The 26,449-nt window shown below is 46.7% G+C and overlaps 1 protein-coding gene across 9 annotated transcripts in view; it reads left to right on the top strand.

The window, feature by feature from the left end:
- The first annotated feature begins 1,047 nt into the window (after positions 1-1,047).
- Positions 1,048-26,449, top strand: part of CPAMD8 (C3 and PZP like alpha-2-macroglobulin domain containing 8) — a 176,102-nt gene continuing 150,700 nt past the window's right edge. For all 9 annotated transcript variants that reach the window (XM_044998519.1, XM_044998518.1, XM_044998520.1 and 6 more), the window contains exons 1-16: positions 1,048-1,150; positions 1,304-1,356; positions 1,948-1,965; positions 2,630-2,684; positions 2,838-2,951; positions 4,937-5,021; positions 8,183-8,291; positions 8,784-9,011; positions 9,193-9,363; positions 9,861-9,989; positions 12,326-12,515; positions 14,394-14,566; positions 14,678-14,827; positions 14,958-15,119; positions 17,123-17,265; positions 18,613-18,675. In XM_044998519.1, coding sequence (XP_044854454.1) covers positions 1,321-1,356; positions 1,948-1,965; positions 2,630-2,684; positions 2,838-2,951; positions 4,937-5,021; positions 8,183-8,291; positions 8,784-9,011; positions 9,193-9,363; positions 9,861-9,989; positions 12,326-12,515; positions 14,394-14,566; positions 14,678-14,827; positions 14,958-15,119; positions 17,123-17,265; positions 18,613-18,675 — 1,826 coding nt within the window. In that variant the 5' untranslated portion in view covers positions 1,048-1,150; positions 1,304-1,320. The remainder of the gene's footprint in view (positions 1,151-1,303; positions 1,357-1,947; positions 1,966-2,629; positions 2,685-2,837; positions 2,952-4,936; positions 5,022-8,182; positions 8,292-8,783; positions 9,012-9,192; positions 9,364-9,860; positions 9,990-12,325; positions 12,516-14,393; positions 14,567-14,677; positions 14,828-14,957; positions 15,120-17,122; positions 17,266-18,612; positions 18,676-26,449) is intronic.

Genomic DNA, 26,449 nt, shown 5'->3' with positions numbered 1-26,449 from the left:
TCCTATTAAGAACATAAGAAGTGTTCTTCCTTTCTGATCACTGCTGGGTCCCAAGATGTGTTAACACCAACCATAGAATCTGGCCTTGTATGATAAGGAAAGGGTGTGCTCTTCAAATGTCTTCAGAGATGGTCTCTAGTGCACATGTGACCTTACTTGTATTTCCCTGCTCTATTGGGTCACCTCTTTCCCTTTATCCTGCTCCTGGAAGTTGCATACCATTATGATGGGCTTTTTTTTAAACATCAATGTAACCCTAATTTTAAGAACAGGGTAAAGATCTTAAACCAAGGGTTCTCAAACAGGGAGTCAGGACTCCTCAGGGGGTTGCGAGATTATTACGTGGGGGATCGCGAGCCTCCACCCCAAGCCTTGCTTTGCTTCCAGCATTTATAATGATATATAAAAAAGTGTTTTTAATTTATAAGGGAGGTTGCGCTCAGAGACTTGCTATGTGAAATGGGTCACCAGTACAAAAGTTTGAGAATCACTGTCTTAAACTGTTGGAAGATTTCACTGCTTAGTTCCTGAACCTGATTAGCTAGAATTCGGGGAGTTCAGGTCAACAGAAGATGCATAGGCAGGTCAGAGACTGCTTTGCTTTGGGTGATGGAGGAAAGGAGAGAGGGCTTCATGTTATGATACTGACATAACTATGCCTCTCTTAAAGCTTGCCTTATAACTCTAAAATGTCTGTGTTTTGCATTTTCTACTGACCACGCGTGCACTCACACACAGTTACACACAGATTTAGTGGGTGTCTCTTCCCTTCATCTTTAGATGGGGTGGTAATTTGTATCAGTTTTGCTGCTGAGACTTTGACATGAATAAACCATGATAATACTTAGTCCTGCCTTGAGTGCAGGGGACTGGACTAGATGACCTCTCGAGGCCCCTTCCAATTCTATGATTCTATGTTCTCCCCTGTAAGCACAAAGACTCTTCAAGTCCTGTTTCTTCCCCACCTCATGGTCTCTTTTCTAGGTGCCTTCAGGGCTTCGTGGACAAGCACATTTAAAAGTCTGGGGAAACCGGCACCTAACGGAGGAAGGTTACATCTTTCATAACTATACCACAGTAACCATAGATAGCAAAGGGACATCGGTGTTCATCCAGACTGACAAGCCTGTCTATAAACCCAAGCAGAAAGGTAAAGTAGCCTCTGTGAACCTGTTTCCACTTTTGCATGCAAAAACTTTAATACTTAGACGAGAACTCCTTTTAAGAATAATCCCTGAGACCACAACTCTTGTTAAGTACTAGCTCTGATGATTAATGAATTTTCCCTTTTCTCCCTTTATAGTGCTGATAAACCTGTTTATGGTCACTTCTGACCTGCGACCGATCAATGAGAAGGTAAGTGACTAGCTTTCCTTCCCATTGTAAAATGTTGTAAGTGTTCACACACCTACATGGAGTTACACAGCAATATAGTGAGTGGCTGTTCCCTTCATCTTCAATTGCTCTGGTATCTCCTACTATGGGTTGTTATAATAAATGTGTTTGCTAAGATGTTGTAGTTTTAAGTTTAGTTTCTGAATTTGGTCACATTGTAGCCAAAGGGTAGAAGTAAGTGATAATCTTTAATTGCTTTGTGTAGGTGTAATACTGTAGTGGAATAAAACATAATTAGGCTAAAGCAGCTGTGGAGGAGGAGTGGTTGAGGGACTAGCACTTTGACACTGATATTTTGGGAGCACTCAGAGGCCAGGATCAATCACTTAACCAGAGGTCTGAAGGGCCAGTTTTCAAGTCAGATGTTTGAGTGAAATGGTTGTTTGACCAAACTGCTCTTCACATGAGTGGATATTACGTGTCCCTTCTGCACCAACATGCAGGGGCCAGAAGCTCTGTGGCATACCCTGCTTATGCTAGCCTCACAGCTTCTCACGAGATAGAAAAATATGGCTTTGTCTCATGGGTGTTTTTATTCTTTGTTTCTTTCAGATTGAAGCCTACATAGTCGTGAGTATCCACCATTTAGCAAGTGGGATCATTACACAGGGTCACTGAGGCCTCTCTGAAGGGAGCAGGTCGCAAGTTCATTCTCTGCCAAATCTATCATCACCATCTCTGCTTGGAGTTCAGGAATGTTTTCCCATAAATGCCTCTTCAAGGGAAAACTGAACAAATTGGTTGCATCCACTGAGGTTTATGAATATAACAACTTTACCCATCTCTCTCATTTTCCTTGTGCACATACATTCCTATGCTGCACCTGGCTGGGGTAATATGATTATCTTTGCACCCAGACTTATGGTAATGGATTCATTTGAAATGCATGGAGATGGAGAGATTTTGCTAGATTACTCATATACCCCTCTTCCTTTTTTCTTTGTTTTGACGGGAATGAGGGACCCTTTTTTTTTTGACTATCCTCTTTTAACTAATTTCTTTATCTGACAAGAAATGGAAGAGCTGACCCCATGGTGTGTACTTTTGTTAACTGACTGACTGGCTTTTGTGCTGACACAAAATATCCCAAGCCATGGATTATTATTGTTCTGTAGAAGATTGATGCTAATTATTTGTGTGAAAGTGAAATTGTTTGTTGCAAGCTGACAGTTAAAAGTACTAGTGAAATTTACCTTTTTTGTGATAATGTCTTTTGTCCTAAACCATTTTTTAGGATCCTCGGGGGTCTCGGATGATAGAATGGAGCAATCTGAAGCCATTTTGTTGTGGTAAATTTCTGCCTGTTACAGTTTAGCATAACTTTATTTTCCTCTGCTAGCTAACATTAATTTCTGCCTTTTGGGGTTTTTTATTGAAATAAAGGTTTACAGAGATTGTCTGATACTCAGAGAGGGCTCACAGTGTCTTTTCTTCTCTCCTAGGTATTGTAAATATGAGTTTCCCTTTGTCTGATCAGCCAGTATTTGGCGAGTGGTTTATCTTTGCTGAAATGCAAGGGCATGCATACAACAAATCCTTTGAAGTTCAGAAATATGGTGAGTTATTGCCTGCAAGTCAACTTTGATCATAATCCCAAAAATATTCAGAATACTGACACGATGAAATATTTTTTATTTGAGCTGAAATAATCAAGAAATGATGTATCAAAAATTCCAGAAGAAAAATTTCCTGTCAGATGTAACATGTGGCAGGAAATGGACCCTTGAAACTTAACCAAACTCTTAGCTGATGTAGCAGTGCGGCGATTCACCCCTGCAGCGCCTCCTGCTGGTCATCTGGGAATTAGCTCTTTTCCAGCTATTGGCGCACCCTCTGCAGGCCAGTGTCCTGCCACCGCTTGGCCTCTGTGTCCCTCCCAGGACTGAACATAAGAACGGCCATACCGGGTCAGACCAAAGGTCCATCTAGCCCAGTATCCTGTCTTCTGACAGTGGCTAATGCCAGGTGCCCCAGAGGGAGTGAACCTAACAGACAATGATCAAGTGATCTCTCTCCTGCCATCCATTTCCATTCTCTGACAAACAGAGGCTAGGGACACCATTCCTTACCCATCCTGACTAATAGCCATTTATGGACTTAACCCCATTAATTTATCCAGTTCCCTTTTAAACGCTGTTATAGTCCTAGCCTTCACAACCTCCTCAGGTAAGAAGTTCCACAAGTTGACTGTGCGTTGGGTGAAGAAGAACTTCCTTTTATTTGTTTTAAACCTGCTGCCCCTTGGTGCCTCTTGCAAACCCGGGGTGCTTGTCCTTGGCAGTAACCCCTCATTCTTAGGGTCTCCCCTCCCCGGGGAACCCCCACCTCGCCTCAGTCATAGGCTACTGCCAGTCACCAACTAGCCCCTGCTCCCTGGGGCAGACTGCAGTATAAGCCACTCATCACAGGCAAGGGGGTTTTGTACCTGCTGCCTTTCTCTACAACCCAGTACCTCCAGAGACCTTGTACAAGGCCCTGCAGCCTGGGGAGTTTCTGGCCCGGAGCTCCCCAGCTCCTCTGGCCTTTCCACAGCCCTGCTTCACTCCAGTACCCTTTAGCACTCAGGCAGCTAGGTCCATCTCTCTCCTCAGCTAGAGGGAGATTGTTGCTCCTGGCCCACTGCCCTTTTTATACAGGCCAGCTGTGGCCTGATTGGGGCATGGCCACAGCTGTGGCTGTTTCCCCAATCCACCAAGGCTTGCTGCTTTCCTAGCAGCAGCCCCCTCACTGTCTAAACCCTCTCCCAGGGCTGATTTCAAGCCCTTCAGGGCAGGAGCAGGTGACCATCCCGCTACAGTTGATATCTTTTATAATATATAGGGGTTTATATTCATCCTCATGTGGCACAATCCATGTATATAGGTAACAAAGACTTCACTTTATTTTGGAAAAACAGTTAAAGTTATTTTAAGTCAATCACTAAGTTTTTTCCTTCCTTCACCAGATCCCATCTTGGGACCCTCAGAATTCCTAATCATCGCCCCTCTCTTATTTTTGCTCTTAAGGCCCCCTGCCCTATCTCAAAGTCCCTCTGGCTGGTGAGAAATGGGGATTATTCCCCCCAGGTCCCCATGTGCAATATCTGACCCTGTCCACTGAGGTATTTATACTGTGCTCATCATCAGACCTATTCCTGAAATGGCGGTGGGAGGTACTGCAGGTAATGCAAGGTGCTCCTGCTCCTCACTCCAAGAAGCGAAACATTGTGCCTGCCACCCAGCTCCTAAATGAAGTTTTTTGGGTTCAGTTCTGTAGCTCGGATCCTCCATATGGGAACGTGATATATGGATGTGGGGCAGCTGATCACTAACTCGTTTTAGGGAATGGTTACTTAATAGCACCTTGCTAGTAGGATTCTGGTTTGATGCATCAGCTGATATTGATATGTTGCTTTCGTTCTCTATTCAAGGCTGTGCGTCTTCGCCTTGCCTGCAGTGCTCCAACCACAAGAAGGGATCTTGTCAAAGATTTATAGCTATTAGTACATCCTGGATTCTAAGATGTTTGTAAAATACCTCTTCTCTTTTTTGCTCCATTTTAGTGTTACCAAAATTTGAGCTGTTGATTGACTCACCTCTCTATATCCGAGATCTTGCGACTTGTGAAAAGGGAACTGTCCATGCCAGGTAGGGGGTATGTTACAGATACAGTCCCATATTTTATAGGTTGCTGTGTAGCTGTGGGATAATGCAATCATCTACGCTCAGAGGGAGCATGTGTCTCATCCCCCAAATGTTCCAGCATGATTTCAGAGCATTGTCAGATGATTTTCCTGTCACTGCACATTTGAATGTGATGCTCAGGTACCCGTGGTCTCCTGGCTTCTGTAATAAAGTTTCTAATTCCTCCATTGCATACACATCTCTGATTGTATGCTGTACTGTGTGTTGAGTGAATCCTTCATGCATAAGGTCTCTGGAGGAAGGGGAAGCTGCTCTAATGTTTGGTTTAGCACCATAGCAATTCTTCATCATGCTAAGGTCCACAGATCCATTACAATGGGTACTTCAGCCTTCTTGCAGTTTGGGGGCAAAACCAGACCAGTCAGTCACTGCCAGCACAGGAATGCCTCACCTCCTGAAGTTCCTTGCAGTCTTATCTGCTTCCCCAGCCACTGGTGGCTTATCCATCCTTCCCAGCTGAAGAGCTTTTCTGAGGGAAATTCCAAACTTTATTTCAAATTTCTGACTAACGGTTAGGCTCAATAATATGTCCATCTAATTCCTAGTCATGTCCCAGGATTGCATTTGTTATTTGCGGAGATGCTTCCCTCAGCTCTGTTTCCACTTCTGAGGTGTTTGAGGCAGCTGGTGCCCCTGCAGGCTTCAGGGAGCAAGCGAGGCTGAGGAAGGCAAAGGTAAAATGAATGGTCTGTGTCTCCTACCTCACCCCCTTAGCGGGTGTTGGAAGAACACCAAGGCTTTCATGACAGAAGTTGGATTAAACAGAGTGGAAGCTGCAGCCAGAAGTATCCTCATTTATTGTAAGTAATTTTGATTGACTGGTGATTGATTTCTGGTATCTGCAAACAACAATAAAGTGCCCTATGACCTCTCCATGTGTCAGGACCTAAGATATGAGGTAAGGGATGATCTCTCCAAAGCTGGGCAAGATCTCTGCTATATACCTCCCCACCTTTGCTTCTTCTCTCCAGGACCATATCAAAGATAGGAAAGAGAGAGGGGATTGACACTGTTTGTTTATGCCTTTCTGCCTGAAGAGGCTGTAGTTCTCTATGGCCTGACTAACTTAACATTGGATCTTTCAGTGTCTCTGCCTCAAAGAGGAAGTTTGCTATTGCAATATATAAATTAGGTTCAAAATAGATATAGGGATGAACTGATTATCACTCTTGGACTCTAGAAGGAAGTAAGTCAGCAAATAAAAAAGTACCATATTGGACAAATGAAACATAACCTTGGATTCCTCCAAGAGGCCTCTAATATGGATACTTGAGGACATTCAAACAAAAGGTCACATCTCTATACTATAACATTCTCATTATGTTCAAGAAAATAAAGTTTTGTGCAAAACCTGATATTAAATATCCTCTTAGGAGACCTATCCTGATTCCAGCCCCTCCGAAGTTATAAAGCACAACTTTGGAACCTCATTCTGGTCCTTAAAGCACTTTCTCAATTGAGTCATTGTGGGAGGTATCATATACTTCCTATCCATTAAAGTGGACTACCAATTAACTATTTATTTTCAATCAGATGAGTTTATGGAGTTGTGCAGTCTCAGATGAGACTAGTATTGTACTCTTAATTCAGAGAGGTAGTACTCACAACTGTCATAGCATTCATTCCCAAAGTAAATGCAAGAAATACTCTTTCTTTTGTCAAGCATCAAAGTCTGCACTGTGGGAACTGGGAATACTGACAATCTGAGGGCAGAAGAGTCATATCTCTTGTCATGAGATTTGCTAGGCAGCCATGTTGCCAGCAATTCACCAAATGGTACATATTGATCATCCAGTCTTTAACCAGTGCCCTTTTTCTGCAGAAGTCTTGCCTAACTGTCCAGGGGAAGATGCAGTATATAATATACCTAATTTTGGCAGTCCATATTTAAAAGATAATCCTGCTGCCCATTCTAGTGGTACACTGCTGTGAAAATTCCATTGTAATGGATCTATGGCATTTAGCACAATGAAGATAGGAACATTTATCTGTGCTTATTTAAAAATGTCCTTTCTTTGAGTCATCTGTAATTTAGAAAAGTAGAATAGAATTATCCTGACTGTGAAAGTTGTCTCAATGAAGTCAGAGCGGAACTCCTGTGGGTGGGACAGTTCCCTGCTGCTGATGACTGACAGGTCTAGTTCTGCCCTCAAACTACAAGCAGGCTGAAGTACCCATTGTAACAAATCCGTAGACCTCATTGCTCAAAGAAAGAAAATTTTCATCTAAGCACAGATAAACTTTCCTCTTAAAGGGAAACCTTTTCAAGTTAAAAGTTGTGTGGTATGGAAAAAAAAGTCTTCATCTTTGTTCTTTAAATCATTTCATGTTTAAATTATTATAACATTGAATGCACTTTCCACCATTTCTGCGGTTTGTTTATTTTTTGCATTTCACTCTGTCTGGGAGAGTGCTCCTAGACTGCTCAGTTTCACTTTCTGGTTCTCATCATTGTGCTGGCATAAGACTGCTATGTCTGAATTGCAGATGCTGGTATTTAAATTTGAAAAAGAATTGTTTCCACTGAAACTTTTAAAAGTAGCTGTCTGTTCTTCTCAGAATGAACATGAAATGTTTGTATTGGGGAGGAGCCTACGTGCTGATTTTTTTTCAACAGAAAAAAGAAAATATAGAAATTAGAAGAGGATTGTGCTGAGTTTTAAAAAAATCCTAAAACAGATGGAGCCTGAGATTAATCTGACTTTCAAGTCAGATCGTCTCTGTTAGTTTCTATGCATCCGAAGAAGTGAGCTGTAGCTCACGAAAGCTCATGCTTAAATAAATTTGTTAGTCTTTAAGGTGCCACAAGTACTCCTGTTTTTTTTCTGTTAGTTTGGATGCCTCTGTGTACAGAAGCCTGCAAAGCTGGAGACAGGATCTTTCTGTTTTCAGTCTAGTTTTAGTTTAGATCAACTGTTCGGAAGTTTCTAATGTAAAAACTTTCACTGAGATATTAACAATTGGCATTTAGAAATAGCCTCTTGTGGTGTCTTTTATTTTCTGAGTTCTAGGTATGCAGGCATTGTGGATCCAGCATGGGGTTAATCAAGAAAATGGAGAGGAGCCAATCTGAGGTTTTCATTATCTTGCTTCTTCTATTTCAGATACACGTTTGGGAAACCAGTGACAGGAAAGTTAACTGTCAACATGACTATAAATGGAGTGGGGTACTACCGGCATGAAGTGGGACACCCTGTCCTCAAAACTATAGAGGTGAGAGGGATCATTAAATCAGCGGCAATAGAAAGGCCTGATCTGCACCCTTTGATGTCAATACCAGAGCTCCCTTTGATTCAGCAATGCAGAATCAGGGTCTAAATGTGTTACCTGAGCTCTACATACTAAAAATACTAGAGTATTTCACATGTTATCTGATTGTGTCAATATTTGGAAGAGGGGTGTTTAATGAGACAGTGCTAACAGAGTGCTAGGTGTTTTAGAGTATACTGATGGGAAGAATGTGTGGGAGTGATGGAGGTTGGGGCGGTGTTATCACAGATTATGGATGAAGAACACACAAAATATGTTGCTGGTTGTTTTCTCCCTTAGGGAATGTGTCCCCGTACCCAAGACCCTTTAAAATAAAACAAAGAAATACCCCATCGCCCCCTAAAGAAAGCAAGCCCCATGTTCTGTATTTGACCAGAAACACTTTTTTAACTGCACATGGTGAGTAATGTTTTCCTTCCTCGGCCTGGCTGGTAGATTGATGGCTCTGCTGTTTTCGATGTGTGTGTGAGAGACATGATGCCAGCTGATGTCCCAGAGCATTTCCGAGGCACGGTCAATATTTGGGCCACTGTGACCAGTTCTGATGGGAGCAAGCAGGTCACGTTTGATGACTCAACGCCTGTTCAGAAACAGCTGATTGACATCAAGTATACTAAGGATACTAGGAAGCAGTTCAAACCTGGCCTACCCTACAAAGGGAAGGTAAGGTAGGAGATATGGGGACACTCAGGGTGGTTGATAAAAAGGCTATATGTGCAATTTATCCTAATGTGTTATACACCATGTGCTGAGATGTTCCTTTTATCTGGTGCTGAGTTTTATAATTGTGTGGAATTACTAATAACATGAAATGGCTTGTTTTATTAATTAAATGACTGTTTAGGTAGAAGTCACTTACCCTGACGGGAGCCCTGCTGACGGGGTCACAATTCGAATCAAAGCTGAGTTAACTCCAAAGGATAACGTTTACACAAGTGAACTGGTATCCAGAAGAGGCTTGGTGGAGTTTGAAATCCCCTCTATTCCTACAGCTGCCCAGTATGTCTGGCTGGAGGTGGGTAAAAGCTCTTTATTGGATTAATGGGCTTTAATAGAGCTAATCTTGTCAAACGTGCACTTTGTGAATTGGTGCTAAAAATGGGAAATCAGTCAGTGACCTGAAGAAGAGCTCTGTGTGAGCTTGAAAGCTTGTCTCTTTCACCAACAGTAAAAGATATTACCTCACCCACCTTGTCTCTGTAGTGACACTGGGAAGCTTTTTAGCTCAGACTTAAACTTTCACCTTTGAACTGTAGTGAATATTTATCCAACCCCATGTTGCCAATAGAACTGACGATAATAATAATAACAGGATAGAGTTGTCTGCTCTAAGTAGATCAAATACAGAGTGGCATTAAGAGTAAGTTTCAAACATCTCAGTAGAAAGTGAGTGAGAGAAAGTGGGAAGGGGCAGTGTCTGGAATGGGAATGGTGGTGAGAACTGCATGATAGGGAGGGACAGGAGCCCAGCATTCTATGTGTGAATAACATTCAGATGCATTTTTTCTTAAGACCAAAGTGACAGCAATTGATGGGAAACCTGCAGGGGACCAATATCTGCCAAACTACTTGTCTATCAGCAGCTGGTACTCACCTAGCAAGTGCCATATCCAGCTCCAAGCACCAGACAAGCCTTTCCAGGTAGGACAGCTTAATGTTACATTATGATACGTCTGTATTTCTTGGCTCATTCATACTTGTTGTCCTAATGAAGTATTTCCAGATATACCTGGGGGCCATAGCCTATTATTGTATCCATGGCAGACCTTAAGAGGCTTCACTTTAGACACTGACCCATCTTTAGCCATGACCTACTTCACTACTAGGTGCTGCCTGCCTTACCTGCCCCTGAGAATGTACCATGTTTCCTAAAGTATAGAAGTGGGTGAAGAGAGAGTTTTGATCCCCAGTGGAGACCCACTGCACTCCAGAGCTCAGATCACAAATTAGCTCCCCACACCTTAAAGTCTGTATGAATTGGATAGTAAAAATGACAATGATATTAAGATTTTGGTTCAAATCAACAAATGCCAATTGATTTGAAGTGAAGCCAGAGTGGGATGAATTAATCACCTAATTCCCAGATTGGAACTGTCTAGTCTCCTTGGAATTAAGAGTCTGAATCCCAGCAGTATCAATTCAGTCCTTTACTGAATTACCTCCCAAAGGTAAATACACCAAGCATCTTGTATTTTTCTATTAGAGAGGGTCGTGACTTTTGGGGGGAGACCCTAAAAACTGAGCTTCCCTTCTGTGTGTAAAAGTTTTCATGATATGTATACTAAGAGTAGATTTGTCCATAGCCAGAATTTCTCACCCTTTTCGTTGTGCTGATTACCATTTAAGTGCTGCTTTCCACCCCAGAAGAGGCTGCATGTCAGTGATGGGTTTGTATATATGCTTTGTAAAATACTTTGGGATCTGGTGGTCCATATATCTGACCTACTACTATATAATCAGCAGGCCTAGTAGGCTGAGTTTCAGAGTCAGTGTAGCCAAATAAGGGAGTTTTATGGTTGCATTTGATGGCAGTTTAATGGCTAATTAATCTTTTACAAGATTTCTGAGGTATGGAAAGGGGATTATGCACTACTAATCTGAACACATTGTTCTTATTATAACCTGATTAGAACTAATTCTGCTGTGGGAAAGCAAGGAATTGTGTGACCAGCTGATGTGGGAACCATTTCTTCAGCTCTGCCAGTTCTTACTGGGTGTTCCAATTAACTACGTATTTTTTTCATGAACAGTTTCATCATTTTGCTCTCAGGAACTCTAAATGCCTCAAATATTTAACATCATAAGGCTCTTTCTCTGGACCCTTCTGCATTTTCACTGCATTTAACCATTTGGTGGCTTTTCACTTCCTGTGCCACAGTTTTGGTTTGCACCATGTGCATGCAGTAGGGAGGTGGGACTGTTAGCACTTAAGAGAGAGGCTTCTCAAAATATTTCATTCGGATTCAGGTTTGTTACTCCATTTTCAGCATTAATTGAACATGATTTTGTACCTTAAATGGATGAGGATGGCTTGGAGCTGCAGACAGTTCTGTGTGGGAAGAAATATGGCCTCGCAATAACACGTGTCAGTTCCCAAATCCCAAAAGGAAGAAGCTTGTACTGCTGATGAAGTGCTGCTCTGCCCCACAGAAGGCATTGTCAGCCAGTGACAAGTCAGTGACTCCCTGGCCTTGAAAAGATGCTGACCTGTCCTCTGGGGAATGGCAGTGGTGACAGCCAACCCTCAAAGAACTCCCTCCCTCATGGGAATTCCTGTAAGGACAATAGTCCTGGGTAGGGTACAGCTTGCTCTTTTCCACCTACTGGAAGTGCAGAGACAGTGCTGAAAACAAGTGCACTGCTTTGAAACCTCTTGCAGATACTAGGTGTATCTGCCTGGGAAAGGGAAGCACTCCTCATGTCTGTTTGTTTCATGTGGCTCATAGAGTCAACATCATAAATGAACTTTCTTCCCACTTCAGATTTTCCTGATTTATTTCAGGACAGGCCTGTTGTGTATAAATTACCATCTGCACATTACAGTAATCACCATGTGTAATCTCAATTAAACAGCAGAGCCCATATAATACCTCCTCCCTGCCCCTTGTGAGATCTGAACCTTGTAAAGGGGTGTCTAAAATTCAACCCATTCTGACAGCTGCTCTGTGCCAAAGTCCTTAACCCTCAGGATTCCAGAGATTCCTTTATTCCTTACACTAATCCATATAGCTCCTGCACCTAATCCTCCTGTTAGACTCCCAGGGACCAAAGTGCTGCCCACAGGTGCTCCTTTGTCATGGGGGGAATACACCAGACTGTTCAATGTGAATGTAACTTTCTCTTCCTTGGGGTAGGAGCCATGTCTTGTGTGTGATGCTCATCCCCAACTGCTGTTCTGTGCTTTACAGATAATAAAAAGGGTATGCAGTGTTCATTATAACAAACCTGACCCCTGGCTGCTATGTCTCTTTGCCCAGGTGGGAGAGGAGGCCCAGATCGCAGTGAAGTCAACGTGTCCATGTAATTTCACTCTACATTACGAAGTTGCATCGCGAGGTAATATTGTCCTTTCAGGGCTGCAGCCTGGTAACATCACACAGCAAAGGAGCAAAAGAGCCACATTCCCCTTTGATAAGAACATCCATGTCACTCATTTCCCAGGAACAGGTCAGTAGCTAAAATCTTAACCTAGCAACAAAAGTGCTAATCCTCCCCCTTATCTAGAATGAGGGCTTCCCTCTTAGTGAAGACAAACCTGCTTAATGTTAAGCCCCTTAGCTGTTCCTTGCTCATGCTAAAGGGCACAGAATGAATGTGTGGAAGGGTGCACATTAAATTTTATGCACACTTTGACATATAAAGTTCTTTTACTGTAAATGGTAAATCTGCTCTTACCCTAATATCGCTTAGGGCATGGGATATGCTGTGCCTGGCAGGGCTGGGGTGGTAGGGATAGGACTTCTAGGCCTGGTAGCGCTCAGATGGAAGGAAGGACACCAGACCTGGTAGTGCTGGGAGGGAAAGTGACCAGGAATGCTGGGGCTAGTAGCAATTGGAGATATGGAGGGGTGCAGGGAAAAGGATGCTGGCACTGGTAGTATGTGAGCGGAAAGAGATGCTGGGCTTGGTAATGCTCAGGGCAGGACGGGGGAAGTGTAACACTGAGGGGTTTTCAAAATGGAGAGAGGTAAATCGTGGTGTCCCCCAGGGATCTGTACTGGGACCAGTGCTGTTTAACATATTCATAAATGATCTGGAAAAAGGGGTAAACAGTGAGGTGTCAAAATTTGCAGAGGATACAAAATTACTCAAGATAGTTAAGTCCAAAGCAGGCTGCAAAGAATTACAGAGGGATTTCACAAAACTTGGTGACTGGGCATCAAAATGGCAGATGAAATTCAGTCTTAATAAATGCAAAGTAATGCACATTGGAAAATATAGACCCAATGATGCATACAAAGCGATGGGGACTAAATTACCTGGTACCACTGAAGAAAGAGATCTTGGAGTTATGGATACTTCTCTGAAAACATCTGCTTAATGTGCAGCGGCAGTCAAAAAAGCTAACAATGTTAGAAACCATTAGGAAAGGGATAATAAGACAGAAAATATCATAATTCCACTATATGAATCCATGGTACACCCCCACCTTGAATACTGCATGCAGTTCTGATCACCCTATCTCAAAAAAGATATATTAGAATTGGAAAAGGTAAAGAGAAGGGCAACAAAAATTATTTAGGGGTATGAAACAGCTTCCATATGAGGAGAGACTAAGAAGACTGGGACTTTTCGGCTTGGAAAAGAGATGACTAACAGGGAATATGATAGAGGTCTAAAAAATCATGAATGGTGTGGAAAAAGTGGATAAGGAAGTGTTCTTTACCCGCTCATGTAACACAGGAACCAGGAGTCACCCAATGAAATTAATAGGCAGCAAGTTTAAAACACACATAAGGAATTATTTCTTCACACAATGCACAGGCAACCTGTGGAACTTGTTACCAGGGGATGTTGTGAAGGCCAAAAGTATAGCTGGGTTAAAAAAAGAATTAGATAAGTTCATGGAAGATAAGTTTGTCAATGGCTATTAGCCAAGATGCTCAGGGATGCAACCCCATGCTCTCGGTGTCCTTAGCCTGTAACTGCCAGAAGCTGGGAGTGGACAGCAGGGGATGGATCACTCAATAATCACCCTGTTCTGTTCATTCCTTCTGAAGCATCTGGCATTGACCACTGTTGGAAGACAGGATACTGGGCTAGATGGACCATTGGTCTGACTCAGTATGGCCGTTCTTATGGGGCAGGAGGCACAGAGGGATGTTGTGGATGTGGGAGGGGGCACAGATGAATGCTGGGCCTGGTAGCACTTGGCTGGGGAGAAGAATACTGAGCCTGGTAGTATGTTGAGATGGGACATGGACAGATGCCGGACCTGGTAGCAGATGGGCACTGCAGGGGAGGACACCAGGTCAGGTAGTACTCGTGGGTGGGGGACACTGCCTTTGACAAATAACTATGTGCTTTGTACAATTTGTCATTTAGCACCTACCAACCCCCCTGCAACGGAGGTTGAAGTCTGCATGACCTTCCTCCATTTCATGGTGGCTCACAGCATGGCTCCTCTGGGCCGTCTCTTGGTGTATTACGTCAGGGAGAATGGAGAAGGGGTCACAGACAGTCTGCAATTCACTGTCAAGTCCTCCTTTGAAAACCAGGTATCAGCAGCACTGCCAGTGAAGAGGAGAGGATGGCCTCTCTTGTTACTCTTTGTAGTTTTGTCATCTGAACATTGTGTGAGATAATGAGAGTTTTATTTAAATACCTAGGTTTCAGTGGCACTTTCAGCAAATGAGACAAGGCCTGGTGATGTTGTGAACCTCAAAGTTAAAGCCGCGAAGGGAAGCTGTGTCTGCATTGCCACGGTGGATAAGAGCGTCTACCTTCTCAAGACAGGTTTTCAGCTGACGTCTGCCCAGGTGAGATAGAGCTCAAGGCTCTATCTTGTTCTTTCTGGGCACTCCCACCTGTCCACTCAATGAACAGGGAGCTGCAGTGAAGCACAATGTACTTAGGGATGTGATGGCAACTTCTCTCCTCTTTGTTCAGGTTTTCCAGGAGCTGGCAGAGTATGATGTTTCTGATGCCTTTGGGGCTCCCAAGGAAGAAGGGCATTTCTGGTGGCCAGGCATGTCCTCACGCAGACGCCGCCGCTCCTCTGTCTTTCCCTGGCACTGGGATATCACCAAAGATGCCCGCTTTGCATTTACAGTAAGAAGCATCCATCTGTGCTCTTGCTCTGATTTCTCTGTCAACTGTCTGTGTGATGCAGTCACATTGTTAAAGAACAACCACCTCCATTTGCATAAGGTTATTTGGCATCTTAGGCCAGACTTTCAAAAGAGCTCAGTACATTAGGTCTGGGCCACAGGTGTCATAATGGGAGCTGTTGAGTGCTGATCTTTTTTTTTTTTAATCTGACCCACAGAGAGTATAGCAATGAGTGCTATGTATATAGATGCTTAGAGAGAGAGCGGCAGTAACAATTAGCAGAACTTCCTGCTCTGTAAAGGAGAGTCTTTTTAAGAAAAATTTTCCTGAAGTTTGCTAATGTTTGAATTAGAAAAGGAATGAAGGTGCAGACCTATGGGTATCTTCTAACTAAATATTTTAAGATAAGCTTGCTCATGATAAGCACTAATCAGTATGAGGTCTGTTGGGGCCTATTCTCCTGCTGACTTAGAGTGATGGCATAATGACTCCCCATAATAACTTCTGGTGGGAAATGTATATGCCCCTTGACATAATGAGATGTGATCCTGTTCATAAAAACATGCCCGACTGTGCTACTCTGCCCACTATAGAACAAGAAGAGAGAAATTAAATTCTGATAAATCCTACCCGTCTCTAGACAGGGGAGTCAGGTCTTGGTGTAAACCATTCACAGAGATCATCTAAATTTTGTAAGGGGCTCCACTGTTAGCCTCCTGGGTTCCCATTTCTGCCGTCCCTATTATGGCTACACATAGTCTCATCCTTGCCTATATCTCTGCTCTCATTCCTTTACCTCCAGGGGTGCTGGAACAAATTGTATAGTGGGGGTGCTGAGAGCCATTGAACCAAACTGTAAACCCTGTATATGATGGAAACTACTTCAAACCAACACCCCTAGTTTTCAGCACCTATGTACCTCCCTCTCCCAAATCCTGCTCCTTGCTCCCTGTGGTCATCCTAACTCTCTTGGCTTCCTGCTCCTTTTGTCTCCTTTCCACATGCTTGGTTTAATGGCTTTTGTTGTGCTGTCCTTACCCTCAACAGTCTCCTGCCCTATCCACCAACACGTTTTCCCCTTCTTACCCACCAGCTCATTTCTAATCCTTTCTTTACACCTGCTTCTGGAGGAATCCACTCTTGTTTTTCTTTCCCTAAACTGTTCTTTCTTGTCTTCCTCTCCTTTTTCCTCTCCAGGGTGTATGGTCTTGGGGTAGGGCCCATGTACGTGCTTGTAAATTGCTATGTATGCTTATGGAGCTATATAAATTATTTTAAATAATAATCAGATTTAAAAGAGAACAAAGCATGTGTTCCCTTTGGTGCTTGGATACAGGAGGAGATGTATCTCAAGGTCACAGCCACAGGTCACATGCTGGGTTATCTTAAAAATAAATGCACAAAAGCAAGTAGAGCTGACAGACAGTTTTCTCATCCCCTTTGTTTTTTATTGTAAAACTATGTGGGCAGCGTCTATTCTGCCTGGTGTCCCTAATGGAACTGGGTTTGTGATATCTGGGATGAGAGTCTCCTGGTAACTAAGAGGGTGGGGTAGAGACAGAACAATTTGGGAGTTTTTAAACTCCTGCCATGACCAGTGATTAAACCTTCTAGAGCAGAAAGGAAATATAGATGTATGTATATCGCCTAATATGTGTATGTATGTGTATATGTATATATGTATGTATATATATAAAACCTAGCCATGTTTAATTTTTCACCTACAGTTACTTGAAAATCATACATACACCTCCTTCTGTTAGATATTTGTAAAATGCATTTTCCAAACATTCCCAGAACTCTCTGGGAAATCTGCTTCCCTCCATGTCCATCTCCTCCCTCCTCCCAAAAAAGTTGCCAGCCATTTTTATTTTCCATAAAACTTAAAAAAAAAATTTCCTCTATAAATACTTTGGACAAGCTGATGCCATTTGGGAAAGTTCACAGTTGTGCATGCTGAATGTTTCTTTATTGTTGGGTTGTTGTTTTTTGTTGTTGTCTAGGAAACTGGTTTGGTTGTGATGACTGATTTAGTCAGTCTAAACCACAGACAGAATGGAGGCATGTATACAGATGAGGCCGTGCCAGCCTTTCAGCCTCACACTGGGACACTGGTAGCTACCATGCATTCTAAGATTGTACCCAGGTAACATTCTGTAAGGTTTTGTGTGTTTGTAATTCACACTGAGTACAATATTTCTCACAGCTCTGTTTTTCAGGAAACTCCTCAGGTTAGTCAAAGGGAAAGAAAATTTTGAGAGTGTCCAGAAAGACCTAACAGAACTAGGTAACTGGACAACACAGTGGTAGATGGACTTCAGCATAGACCCGTACAAAGTAATGCACCTTGGAAAGACCTGTTAAACTCTTTGCACACACTGACTGGCTGCATTAATAGTCACTTCTTAGGAAAGACAACTCAACATCATTCTGGACAGTGGGGACAGATGACAGCTCGGTATGCAGTGGGTAGTTAAAGCAAACGAGATGCCAGACTGTATGAAGAAGGGATAAGGGAGTAATACGGAAAGTATGATAATGCTGTAAATTGACAGTATGTCCTCTTGGATGCTGCACTAAGTGCTGATCCCCCTCATATCAAAATAGCTTCAGAAGACTCAGAAAACATCCAGAGGATGATAATGGAAGCAGTTAGAGGCATCGGGGAAGGAAGAAAGAAGGAGACTGTACAATGCGAGGATGCAGAGACAAGGACTAGTCAATGTGGCAAGGGAAGGGCTAGAGGAGATATGGGAGTGGAATATAAAATAGTAACTACTACAAAATAGGCCAATTTGAGGGAGCCTGTCTGCCCCCTTTACATAACCTAAGAAAAAGAGGATGATCGTTGACATTAAAAGATACGTGTTATTTCTCTTCTTTCAGCCTCTTTGCCTGGGGATTGGGGTAATTGTACAAAAGAACTCACAATTTATTCTGAGCTAATGGTTTTATATATTTTATTCTTATACCCAGAATGTTTTGATAAGTACATTGTTATATTTGAAAATAAATAAAGAAGTGTGTGTGTGTGTGTGTGTGTGTGTGTGCATGTACACATAAATATCTATATGTATTTCCAAATATAACAATGTACCTATATATAATATGTACAGAAGACCCAGATTCAATTCCCTGCTTCTCCGCAGACTTCATGTGTAGCCTTGGGTATGTCATTTAGCCTCTCTGTTCCTCAGTTCCCATCTGTGAAATGGGGATTCACAGGGGAATTGTGGGGATAAATACATTACAGATTGTGAAGCACTTTGAGATCTACTGGTGAAAAGTGCTGTATAAAGAGAGAAGTATTATTTATTATTTTAAATAATATCCTACTAGTGGACCCTTGGTTTGTCTAATTGTGGTGATTACCATGCTCCTGGGTCAAGACATGAGCTGTATTCAAGTGATATAATTAATTTCTTTATTCTTTTCTTGTAACCCTCTGTCTCATTAAAATAGTTTATTGCTGAAGATTTATTTCTTGTCTTAGAGCAGAGAAGAAAAAAAGAACATTCTTCCCTGAAACATGGATTTGGCACTGCCTCAATGTCAGGTATCTATGGGGAACTTTTCTGCTGGTATCCAGTGGTTTGTGCAGAATCCTGTGAAGATTTTAGTTCACCTGGAGAATAATGTCCCTACATGACAGTCTCTGCCTCACATAACCCTTTAAAACCAACTAAGTGCTGCAACCATATCCTCTGACTTTTACCGTACTTTCCTCAGAATCTATTCTTTATAACAGAATCTATTCTTGAAGCTTATTCCCACACCTGAAATCATAGGGGGAGGGATAGCTCAGTAGTTTGAGCATTGGCCTGCTAAACCCAGTGTTGTGAGTTCAATCATTGAGGGGGCCGTTTAGGGAACTGGGGTAAAAATCTGTCTGGGGATTGGTCCTGCTTTGAGCAGGGGGTTGGACTAGATGACCTCCTGAGGTCCCTTTCAACTCTGATACTCTATGAACTGTCTGCAACAGCACTGTCTTCCCCATAGCAACTCACCATGGTGTCATAAACAGAGGATTCTAACTGCAGAGAGGGCACAGGAACAGCAACCACCAGCTGCCATGTACACTTCCAGCTTTTGCTCACTCAGTGCTAGTGGCCAGACTGACTTGCAGATACACCTGGGATTTAATCTCTAGTGAAATCTACTAGTTAAACACATGACACTATTTGTTGGCTAATAACATCTCTGTGCAGGGGTGGCTCCAGGCCCCAGCACGCCAAGCGCGTGCTTGGGGCGGCATGCCACAGGGGGCGCTCTGCCGGTCGCCGGGAGGGCGGCAGGCGGCTCCGGTGGACCTCCCGCAGGCGTGCCTGTGGAGGGACCACTGGTCCCAAAGCTGCGGGATCAGCGGACCCTCCGCAGGCACGCCTGCAGGAGGTTCACCGGAGCCGCCTGCCGCCCTCCCGGCGACCGGCAGAGCGCCCCCTGCGGCATGCCGCCCTGCTTGGGGCGGCGAAATGTCTAGAGCCACCCCTGTCTCTGTGGATCGTGCACGTGGATTGTTCGCTATCAAGTTGTGCTGCACTTGTCAAAATGCTGTCTGTGAGGCACTGGTGGCCTGAAGAACACTTTGCTGGTGATCTGCAGAGAGTTACTGGATCACAAGGTAGTAGGTCTTTGTTTTAATTTGTTAACCTGTGTTAAAATAAAGCTAAAAACGCATTAAGTACTCCCCTAGTATTAATTCCTCATGTGAACAATTGCTGCAGTTGCCACAGGAATGTTATGCGAATGTGAGGAGAGATGGTCTGCGTTATTGTTAATGGGGTGAGAGGTTTCCACAAGACAAGCTCTCTACTAGGATGTGGTCCATCCTATCAGGATGCTGGAGTAGTGTGAGACATCCTTCAAAATGTGGGCAGCACTGAGCATCTCTAAGGAGGAAATAAGTATTGTCTATGAAGCCTAATTCAAGAAAATTCCTCTGCCCATCTACCGGGATGTGCAGGGTCACAGAAGGTCATTTTTCAAGGCTCCCATGGATTACTGTGACAAGGAGCCCAAATTGATGTTTGTTTTTATTTTTTATACTTTCTGTGTGTGATGTGTTGAGATATCACCTGGACAGCTGTGTCTCTAAAGTTGTTGCTCAATATTGCGAAGCACTAGTGAGCGCTCAACATTGATTTGGCGTGTCAACAAAGCCCCTCCTTTCACTTTCCATTTTGTGTAGGGGTATTCCCAAAATAATCTAAACTCATTCCCTAGTAGATTACAGCCTGTTTCTGGCACAACCAGTGCCACAAAAAATAATAAATAGATGACTAATCCCTCCCAGAGGCAGCAAAGCTTGGGATAGGAAATGTGAGGCAGATTTTCAAGGGCTTCTCCAAATTTGCAAGTAAACTTCACTCCCAGTAAATATTAATAAATTAAATTTGACAGGAATTTGCAGCAAGTGTATTCAAATCTTCAATTGAGCGTGAAATATGCTTTGTAAAAATACACAAAGAATTCCAGAAGTGCCTGTTTGCCCCAGCCTGCTGAAACCCAGTTAATTATAAGTGGGAGATTGTGGAATAAAACATTGCAGATTGCATTTTCTCCCCCTCATTTCACTATAAATAACCAAGTCGAACATTGTCTGATTTCCACTTCCTTGAATATTAAGAATTTTTTCTTCTATCATTTATAATTAAAATATACACTTCTTAAAAAAGAAACAATGTCTAATGTCAACTTCCCAAACCGATTCTAAAAATTCCTAGAGCCTAGTTGAAGTGTCTAATGGCTGGAAATATGTGTATACCTTGGCCCCTCGCCCAGAAGAGTAAGTGCCCTCATGTGTGAAAATAATATGTTAATGCTGGTTATGGGCTGAAATCCCAGGGGAAAGAACATCAGCTGCAACAAATTGTCTGGTTAAAGAGACTGGAATGTTGCCAGCTCTGAAGCTGGGATGCACTTCCGCTGATTCTCCAGGGTTATGGTTTATGTAGCAGGTACCAACTTTCCAGCTCTTATTATGGTTTCAAACCTTTCATTAGATGTTAAGAAAATAATGTGCTTGAAAGAGGTTAAAATAATATGGAGCTGCTGAGCCAAGTGAATTTCCCAGGCTCTGAATAATAGGAAGGTCCCTGTACTATTCTCTGTAACTTGATCTGGAGAGCTGTCTTCACAGGACAGGGCACTAGAGACTGGCTGACCATAGCACACAGGATTACCAAGGACACACTGAATCTAGGTTTCTTCTTCGAGTGATTGCTCCTATGCATTCCAGTCAGGTGTGCGCGCCGCGCGTGCACGGCATCTCGGAACTTTTTTACCCTAGCAACTCTGGCGGGCCGGCTGGCGCCCCCTGGAGTGGCACCGCTATGGCGCCTGTTATATACCCTAGCCGGCCCGTCCGCTCCTCAGTTCCTTCTTACCGCCCGTGACGGCCAGTTGGAACTGTGGAGTGCTCTCTGTCCTCCACAACCCTAGCTCTCGCTACTTGTTTGTACATAGTTAGTTTAGTGATTAGTTTTACAGTTCTGTTAGTTAGATAGTTAGTGTTTAGATAAGGTTAAAGGGGGGGGGTTCCCCCTTTGCCTCCCCCGGTGCGGGCTCATGCCCAAAGCACCGGGCTTTAAGCCCTGCGCATCGTGCCAGAGGCCTATGCCTGTCGGAGACCCGCACGACGCCTGCCTCCGTTGCCTGGGCGAAGGACATAGAACAGATAAGTGTTCGCTCTGTTCCACCTTCAAACCGCGAACTCGAAAGGAGCGGGATATCCGCTTAAAGCAGCTCCTGATGGAAGCGTCGCTCCAGCCCCCGGCACCGTCCACGCCGGCACCGCGAGCTTCCTCGGTGCAGAGCGCACCGGCGGCACCAAGCCGCTCAGGCACCGCGGCCCCACAGCCTCAGAAGGCGGCTACGAAGACCCGGCACCGCTCGCTCTCGCCTTCAAAAAGACATAAGCTGGCGAAGGCGCTTGCTAAGGCCCGCGCTGAGGACTCGGCGAAAACGATTGCGCCACCTGCGGCCCCCGCGGTGGCCGTGCACAAGTCGTGCACCGGGCCTTTGACTCCGGCGCCGCAAGGGCCGTCGAGTCCGGCGCCACCACGCTCCCCGGTACCGACCGTGGTTGAGCCCCGGCTGCCATCTACGCCGGAGACATTCTCTTCGGCACGTGAGCTGATTCAGCTCCTAGAGGCACCGAGCCTCCGGCCCCCGGCACCGCCGGTGCGGGCTGTCGTGTCGGCGGGAAAGCCGGCCAGAATGACCCGGCCGCCCTCTCTGGACAGACGACATGGACGGCACACCCGGTCCCGGTCACGTTCCCGGTCCCATGGCAGATCTCCGTCACGTCACTCGCGATCTTGGCACCGCTCGCCATCGTGGTACCGATCGCCGTCGCGACGTCGGTCGCAGTCCCGGTACCGCTCGTCATCGCGGTACCGGTCGCACTCCCGGCGTCGCACCAGGTCCAGGTCGCCGTCGCGTCGGCACCGGTGGAGGTCTCCGTCCTGGCACCGCGACTCGCGCAGCCGCTCCCGGCACCGCAGATCCAGATCCAGGTCGAGCTCCCGGCACCGGTCGAGCTCCCGGCACCGTGACGGACGTCGCTCCCGGTCGCCATCCCGGTACCGAGCGGACCAGCATCGATCTTCGCTGCCGTCCGGGGACAGACTGCCTTATTCCGCGGCGCACTCCGTCAGCGCCTCGGCACCTCCATGGCCATCCCGCCCCGCGTCGGTTGCTTCCGGGACAGACGGCTACGGCCACCCGCCGCCCACCCCACAGGGCCATCCTCAGGGGACACAGCCGTGGGGCTTCTGGGTTCCCTGGGCCCAGTATGAGGCTCAGGGGGTGCCATTCCCCCTGAGAGCCCCGGCGTCCGAGCGCAGGGTACCAGAGGCGACAATCAGCCGACCGGCCCCTTCGCCACCAGGCGCGGGTTCCATACCGCCTGAACGCCAGGGGCACGCGCAGCCCGACCCTCCTGACGAGCAGGCAGCGCATCCATCGTCGGAGGCGGTGATCCAGGGCTTATCCTCCTCGTCCTCGCCTGATGAAGCGGTGGCCGCAGCGTCGACCAAGGAGCCTCCGCCCATAGACTTGAAGGCGCACCAGGACCTACTTCGCCGCGTGGCAACGGCTATGGCTCTACCAGTGGCGGAGGTCCAGGAGGACGAGGACCCCATAACGAATGTCGTTGGGGCAGAGGTTCCAGTGACCATCGCATTGCCATTCGTGCGGACGATTCAAAAGAATGCCACCACACTCTGGCAGACGCCTGTGTCCATCCCTCCTACGGCCCGTGGGGTTGAGCGCAAATACTCTGTCCCTCCCACGGGCTATGAGTATCTATATACTCACCCGATCCCGGACTCGTTGGTCGTGCAGTCAGTCAACGACAGGGAGAGGCACGGCCAACCTGCCCCTGCGCCCAAATCGAAGGACGCGCGGCGTATGGACCTGCTAGGCCGCAAGGTCTATTCTGCTGGCGGACTGCAGATGCGTATCGCCAATCAGATGGTCCTCCTCGCCAGGTACGTCTTCGACATCATGGCGTCCCTGGCGAAATTTACGGAGCTCCTGCCAACAGCCTCCCGCCAAGAGTTCGCGGCGATGTTGGACGAGGGAAGGAGATCATCTAGGTCCTCCATCACGGCCGCCCTCGACACTGCGGACTCCGGAGCTCGGACCTTAGCCTCCGGCGTGACGATGCGGCGCATCGCCTGGCTGCAGTCCTCCACCCTGCCGTCGGAGGTCCAATACACACTGCAGGACCTGCCGTTTGACACGCAGGGTCTCTTCTCCGAGAAGACGGATTCCCGGATCCAGACCCTAAAGGACGGTCGCGTTGCCATCCGCACCCTAGGGATGCACACGCCGGCAACTCAGCGCAGGTCCTTCCGACAGCAACCCTCCCGGCCCTTCTACCAGCAACGCTATCGGCCGTACAATAGCCGGCGACCGACCACAAACCGCCGTCGTCCTTCCGGCAATAGGCGTACCCAGGGCCAGGCCTCTTCCAAGGCCCCTCAGGGGGCCAAGCAGGCCTTTTGATGGGACACTCGAGGATGGCCCATCACTCTCCCTACCGGATCCTTCCCCTTTATTTTACAACCGCCTTTCCCATTTCTTTTCGGCGTAGTCCCAGTTAACAACGGACAACTGGGTGCTTCAAACAATCCAGTCGGGATACCGCCTTCAGTTTGTTTCGCCCCCCCCTTCCCACCCACCCTCCCTGTCCCTCTTCAGGGACCCCTCTCACGAGCAATTCCTCCTACAAGAGGTCCAGACTCTGTTGAGCGTGGGTGCCATAGAGGCAGTGCCTCAAGACAGGCGGGGCAGGGGATTCTATTCCCGTTATTTTCTCATCCCCAAAGCGAAAGGAGGGCTATGTCCTATCCTGGACCTTCGCGAGCTGAACAAGTACCTGCTCAAGCCCAAGTTTCGCATGGTCACCCTGGGGACCATCATTCCCTCTCTGGATCCGGGAGACTGGTTTGCCGCCCTCGACATGAAGGACGCCTACTTCCATGTCGCGATCTATCCTCCTCATCGACGTTACCTCCGGTTTGTGGTCAACAACGCTCACTACCAGTTCGCCGTGTTGCCATTCGGGCTCTCCACCGCACCGAGGGTCTTTACCAAATGCATGGCGGTGGTTGCCGCAGCCCTCCGCCGTCGTTGGATACATGTCTACCCGTATCTCGACGACTGGCTAGTTCGCGGACAGTCTCGACAACTGGTGATGGGCCAGTTGACAGACATACTGTCCCTCTTCCGACGGCTCGGTCTTCTCATCAACACCGAGAAGTCCACCTTGATCCCGTCGCAGCAGGTAGAGTTCATTGGAGCGGTCCTCGACTCCTCGCTGGCCCGGGCTTGCCTACCGCGATCTCGACATCAGACGATGGTCTCCCTCATCCGGGACCTCGTCTCCTTCCCAACCACGACGGTGCGCTCCTGCCTCCGCCTCCTGGGCCACATGGCATCATGCACGTACGTCACCGCGTACGCGCGGCTTCACCTCCGCCCATTCCAGACTTGGCTCGCGTCGGTGTACCGGCCGCATCGAGATCCCATCGATATGGTGGTCACAGTCTCCAGGCCAACACTCGAGTCCCTCACCTGGTGGCTGGACCCGGAGATTGTCTGTGCGGGAGTCCCATTCCATCCTCCTCGCCCGTCCGCCACTCTGACCACGGATGCCTCAGCGCTCGGTTGGGGAGCTCACCTGGGCGATCTTCACACCCAAGGCCTGTGGTCGCCCCAGGAGCTCGCTCTGCACATCAATGTCCGCGAGCTGCGAGCGATCCGTCTGGCCTGTCGCACCTTCTGCACCCACCTGCAAGGCCGCTGTGTGACAGTGTTCACGGACAATACGTCAGCTATGTTCTACGTGAACAAACAGGGTGGAGCCCGCTCTTCCCTCCTCTGCAAGGAAGCGATGCTCCTGTGGGACTTCTGCGTGACCCACTCCATTCACCTAGAAGCGTCCTTTCTTCCGGGAGTACAGAACACGCTGGCCGACCATCTCAGCAGGTCTTTCTTCTCCCACGAGTGGTCTCTCCGTCCCGACGTCGTGCACACAATCTGCCGCAGGTGGGGGTTTCCCCAAGTAGACCTATTCGCATCCAAGGCGAACAGGAAGTGCCACCTGTTCTGCTCGTTCCGGGGTCACGCGCCGGGATCCCTGTCGGACGCCTTCCTGTATTCCTGGAAGGATCACCTCCTCTATGCCTTCCCTCCGTTCCCGTTCGTCCATCGAGTATTACAGAAGCTTCGGAGGGACAGAGCCACCGTCATTCTCGTAGCTCCGGCCTGGCCGAGACAGCATTGGTACTCCCTGCTGCTCGAGCTCTCCGTTCGGGATCCCATCCCCCTCCCGTTGTGGCCGGACCTCATTACTCAGGACTTCGGCAGACTCCGCCATCCGAGCCTCCAGTCCCTCCATCTTACAGCTTGGTTCCTGAGTGGTTGACCCACGCAGAGAGGGACTGTTCAGCGGCAGTTCAGCAAGTCCTCCTAGAGAGCAGGAAGCCTTCCACTCGCTCCACCTATCTGGCGAACTGGAAGCGGTTCGCGCTCTGGTGTGACCAGCGAGGCCTCAATCCCTTCGTAGTCCCTGTCCCGACCATCCTGGACTACCTCTGGTACCTTAAGGAACAAGGCCTTGCGGTCTCCTCCTTGAGAGTTCACCTGGCAGCAGTGTCCGCCTTTCGTCCATCCGTGGAAGGTCGGTCCATCTTCTCTAACCAGATGGTTTCCCGCTTCCTTAAAGGCCTGGACCGCTTGTATCCGCCGGTGCGGCGTCCTGCCCCGACCTGGGATTTGAACCTCGTGCTGGCCAAGCTGATGGGTCCTCCGTTCGAGCC

The sequence above is a fragment of the Mauremys mutica genome, chromosome 24 (genome assembly GCF_020497125.1).
Source record: "Mauremys mutica isolate MM-2020 ecotype Southern chromosome 24, ASM2049712v1, whole genome shotgun sequence".
NCBI lineage: Eukaryota > Metazoa > Chordata > Testudines > Geoemydidae > Mauremys > Mauremys mutica.
This window is presented reverse-complemented; position numbering and strand designations above follow the sequence as displayed.